This window comes from Oncorhynchus tshawytscha, linkage group LG16, assembly GCF_018296145.1.
Source record: "Oncorhynchus tshawytscha isolate Ot180627B linkage group LG16, Otsh_v2.0, whole genome shotgun sequence".
NCBI lineage: Eukaryota > Metazoa > Chordata > Actinopteri > Salmoniformes > Salmonidae > Oncorhynchus > Oncorhynchus tshawytscha.
In genome coordinates, this window is record NC_056444.1 from 1,210,001 (window position 1) to 1,215,187 (window position 5,187).

At 45.8% G+C, this 5,187-nt stretch overlaps 1 protein-coding gene across 4 annotated transcripts in view; it reads left to right on the plus strand.

Annotated features, from left to right (window-relative positions):
- flr (fleer) overlaps positions 1-4,765 on the plus strand; it is a 45,926-nt gene extending 41,161 nt beyond the window's left edge. For 2 of the 4 annotated variants that reach the window (XM_042298671.1, XM_042298672.1), the window contains exons 17-19: positions 2,345-2,423; positions 3,381-3,510; positions 4,375-4,765. In XM_042298671.1, coding sequence (XP_042154605.1) covers positions 2,345-2,423; positions 3,381-3,510; positions 4,375-4,511 — 346 coding nt within the window. In that variant the 3' untranslated portion in view covers positions 4,512-4,765. Of the gene's footprint in view, positions 1-2,344; positions 2,424-3,337; positions 3,511-4,374 lie in introns of all 4 variants that reach the window. The other 2 variants (XR_006079009.1, XM_042298673.1) reach the window with 2 other exon arrangements.
- The last annotated feature ends 422 nt before the right edge of the window (positions 4,766-5,187 follow it).

The following is a 5,187-nucleotide window of genomic DNA, read 5'->3' on the forward strand; positions in this document are numbered from 1 at the left end:
GGACCCTGTACTGTGTTAATAGGGTTTATATCTGTCTTCCAGGACCCTGTACTGTGTTAATAGGGTTTATATCTCTCTTCCAGGACCCTGTACTGTGTTAATAGGGTTTATATCTCTCTTCCAGGACCCTGTACTGTGTTAATAGGGTTTATATCTCTCTTCCAGGACCCTGTACTGTGTTAATAGGGTTTCTATCTCTCTTCCAGGACCCTGTACTGTGTTAATAGGGTTTATATCTGTCTTCCAGGACCCTGTACTGTGTTAATAGGGTTTATATCTCTCTTCCAGGACCCTGTACTGTGTTAATAGGGTTTATATCTCTCTTCCAGGACCATGTACTGTGTTAATAGGGTTTATATCTCTCTTCCAGGACCCTGTACTGTGTTAATAGTGTTTTATCTCTCTTCCAGGACCCTGTACTGTGTTAATAGGGTTTATATCTCTCTTCCAGGACCCTGTACTGTGTTAATGAATAGGGTTTATATATGTCTTCCAGGACCCTGTACTGTGTTAATAGTGTTTCTATGTCTCTTCCAGGACCCTGTACTGTGTTAATAGGGTTTATATCTCTCTTCCAGGACCCTGTACTGTGTTAATAGTGTTTTTATCTCTCTTCCAGGACCCTGTACTGTGTTAATAGTGTTTCTATGTCTCTTCCAGGACCCTGTACTGTGTTAATAGGGTTTATATCTCTCTTCCAGGACCCTGTACTGTGTTAATAGGGTTTATATCTCTCTTCCAGGACCCTGTACTGTGTTAATAGGGTTTATATCTCTCTTCCAGGACCCTGTACTGTGTTAATAGTGCTTTTATCTCTCTTCCAGGACCCTGTACTGTGTTAATAGTGCTTTTATCTCTCTTCCAGGACCCTGTATTGTGTTAATAGTGTTTTTATCTCTCTTCCAGGACCCTGTACTGTGTTAATAGGGTTTATATCTCTCTTCCAGGACCCTGTACTGTGTTAATGAATAGGGTTTATATCTGTCTTCCAGGACCCTGTACTGTGTTAATAGGGTTTCTATCTCTCTTCCAGGACCCTGTACTGTGTTAATAGTGTTTCTATGTCTCTTCCAGGACCTTGTACTGTGTTAATAGTGTTTATATCTCTCTTCCAGGACCCTGTACTGTGTTAATAGGGTTTATATCTCTCTTCCAGGACCCTGTACTGTGTTAATAGGGTTTATATCTCTCTTCCAGGACCCTGTACTGTGTTAATAGGGTTTATATCTCTCTTCCAGGACCCTGTACTGTGTTAATAGGGTTTATATCTCTCTTCCAGGACCCTGTACTGTGTTAATAGGGTTTATATCTCTCTTCCAGGACCCTGTACTGTGTTAATAGTGTTTTTATCTCTCTTCCAGGACCCTGTACTGTGTTAATAGGGTTTATATCTCTCTTCCAGGACCCTGTACTGTGTTAATGAATAGGGTTTATATCTGTCTTCCAGGACCCTGTACTGTGTTAATAGGGTTTATATCTCTCTTCCAGGACCCTGTACCTTGTTAATAGGGTTTATATCTCTCTTCCAGGACCCCTGCACTGTGTTAATAGGGTTTATATCTCTCTTCCAGGACCCTGTACTGTGTTAATAGGGTTTCTATCTCTCTTCCAGGACCCTGTACTGTGTTAATAGTGTTTATATCTCTCTTCCAGGACCCTGTACTGTGTTAATAGTGTTTCTATGTCTCTTCCAGGACTCTGTACTGTGTTAATAGGCTTTCTATCTCTCTTCCAGGACCCTGTACTGTGTTAATAGTGTTTTTATCTCTCTTCCAGGACCCTGTACTGTGTTAATAGTGTTTCTATGTCTCTTCCAGGACTCTGTACTGTGTTAATAGGCCTGGACCCTGTACTGTGTTAATAGTGTTTTTATCTCTCTTCCAGGACCCTGTACTGTGTTAATAGGGTTTATATCTCTCTTCCAGGACCCTGTACTGTGTTAATGAATAGGGTTTATATCTGTCTTCCAGGACCCTGTACTGTGTTAATAGGGTTTATATCTGTCTTCCAGGACCCTGTACTGTGTTAATAGGGTTTATATCTCTCTTCCAGGACCCTGTACTGTGTTAATGAATAGGGTTTCTATGTCTCTTCCAGGACCCTGTACTGTGTTAATAGTGTTTATATCTCTCTTCCAGGACCCTGTACTGTGTTAATAGGGTTTATATCTCTCTTCCAGGACCCTGTACTGTGTTAATAGGGTTTATATCTCTCTTCCAGGACCCTGTACTGTGTTAATAGGGTTTCTATCTCTCTTCCAGGACCCCTGTACTGTGTTAATAGGGTTTATATCTCTCTTCCAGGACCCTGTACTGTGTTAATAGTGTTTCTATCTCTCTTACAGGACCCTGTACTGTGCCAAGGGGAACTACGACTTCGGCATCACCCGTGTCATCAAGAGTCTGGAACCGTACAACAAGAAGGTTGCACATTGTTTTTCTATCCGGCAGTTCTGGAACATTCTCTTGGAAAGCCAATGTTTTTGGATGTTTCTACCACTTCACCCCTGACAAACATGTTGGTAGTGTGTCCCAAATGACACCCTATTCCCTATATAGTGCACTACTCTGTTTAAAAGAAGAGCACTACTCTGTTTAAAAGAAGTGCACTACTCTGTTTAAAAGTAGTGCACTAGATAGGGAATAGGGTGTCATTTGGGACACAACCTTCCAGAGTGTTTGATCTTTGTTTAGATATTGGCCAACCGAAACATAGCCCAGAGTTCTGCACCTGTGTCTGCTCACTCAGCCCGGCTGAACACACACAGAGTGTCTCTGTAGGAGTGTTGTTGTCATTCCTACAACTTTATCGACCACACACTGAGCTGCACATGACCGTCCCTCACAAGAGACACTCTATACTAGACTACACATGATTGTCCCTCACAAGAGACACTCTCCCTCAGACTAGACCATCTCTGTAGGAGTGTTGTTGAGTTTCTAGAACTGTCTACCACCCACTCTTCCACTGAGCTACACAGTAGATGCCTCCATCATCTCCCCATCTCCTCTTTCTCCATCATTTGGGTCTTATCTCACAAAAAGGTTGTTGAACACCTTAAACTATCCCTCCATCCTCCTGTCTCACATCTTATTTCTTAGCTTGTTTAACTGGTTTTAACTCGTTTTAACTGGTCTTAGCTTGTTTAACTGGTTTTAACTTGTTTTCAGGCCAGGTACAAGTTGTTTAGATCAGGGTACCTGTCAAATTGACTTTGAGTCTCCTGAGTGTATATCCCTGCCCCCCCAATGTCCAGCCAGGTTTTCCAGAAATCCTAGTTTGGAAGATTCCCTGAATCAGGAGGGAATGAGAAGGACATATCTATTCCTCTGACCAGGGTTTCGTATCCTTCTCTCGTGGTTGTCGTCCTGTGTGTGTAGCTGGGAACAGACACCTGGTTCTATGCTAAGCGCTGTTTCCTGTCTCTGCTGGAGAACACGGCCAAACACATGATCATGATCAGGGACTCAGTTGTTCAGGAGTGTATTCAGTTCCTGGAGCACTGTGAAGGTACGGAGACGCGCACACACACACACACACACACACACACATACATAATTACACGTGCAGACAGACACACACATGCACACTCACTCACACACACCCACAGACACGTGCAGACAGACACATACACAGTTTCAACACACCATTTACCCTGCTTTCAGACCACTGCTCCTCTCTCTCCCTCCCCCTCAGACTGCAGACAGACACACACATGCACACTCTCTCTCTCTCCCTCCCCCCTCTCCTCTCCCTCCTCCCCTCCCTCTCCCTCCCTCTCTCTCCCCCCCCCCTCCTCTCCCTCCCCCTCCCCTCTCTCCCCTCTCCTCCTCCCCCTCTCCCTCTCCCTCCCCCTCTCCTCTCTCCCCCTCTCCCTCCCCCCCTCCTCCCCTCCCCTCTCCTCCTCTCCCCTCTCCTCTCTCCTCTCCCCCCTCTCTCCTCTCCCTCTCCCCTCTCCCCCTCCCCCCTCTCCTCCCCCTCTCCCCCTCTCCTCTCCTCCCCCCTCTCTCTCTCTCTCCTCTCCCTCTCCCCTCTCTCCTCTCCCCCTCTCCCCTCTCCTCCCCCTCTCCTCTCCCTCCTCTCTCCCTCCCTCCCCTCTCTCCTCCCCTCCCCCTCTCTCCTCTCCCTCCCCCTCTCCCTCCCCTCTCCCTCCTCTCCTCCTCCCCTCCTCTCCCTCTCCCCTCTCCTCCCCCTCTCCCCTCCCCCTCTCTCCCCCTCTCCCCCTCTCCTCCCCCTCTCCCTCCTCCCCCCCCTCTCCCCCCCCTCTCCCCTCTCCCCCCCCTCTCCCTCTCCCTCCCCCTCTCCCCCCTCTCCTCTCCCCCCCCTCTCCCCTCTCCTCCCCCTCTCTCCTCCCTCCCCCCTCTCTCCCTGTAGTGTACGGTAAGACAGAGCCAGCCATGATAGAACAGCCACTGGAGGAGGACAGGATGCACATCGGAAAGAACACCGTCACCTACGAGTCTCGCCTCCTCAAAGCTCTCTTCTATGAGGTCATCGGATGGAACCAGTGATGTCATACTAGAACGGAACAGAGCCTGTGATGTCATCGAACGGAACCCGGTGATGTCATCGGACAGAACCAGTAGTTTACACTAAAGCCTTTTTAAAACCTGTTCTACACCCCAAACAGTTCAACTCTATCGACCTGGACCACATCACATGAGCTGTTATAGTACATTATATATTTGGCTTGTTGTTATTTTCTGCATCGTCTGAAAGTTACAAGCTGTTGTTCTGACTTCTGTTAAAAATATTCTGGACTCTCTCCCCTCGTCTTACTCACACACACAGTGGGAGACGCCATGGGGCCTCATTCATTTGAGCGTGTTTAGTTTAGTTGAGCCTGGGCCCAGAGAGCTGTTGGCAGAGACAACATGCAACACAACATAAACACAATATAAACACAACAATATAAACACAATATAAACACAACATAAACACAACAATATAAACACAACAATATAAACACAACATAAACACAACAACATAAACACAACAATATAAACACAACAACATAAACACAACATGAACACAACATAAACACAATATAAACACAACATAAACACAATATAAACACAACATAAACACAATATAAACACAACAACATAAACACAATATAAACACAACATACACACAATATAAACACAACATGAACACAATATAAACACAACATAAACCCAATATAAA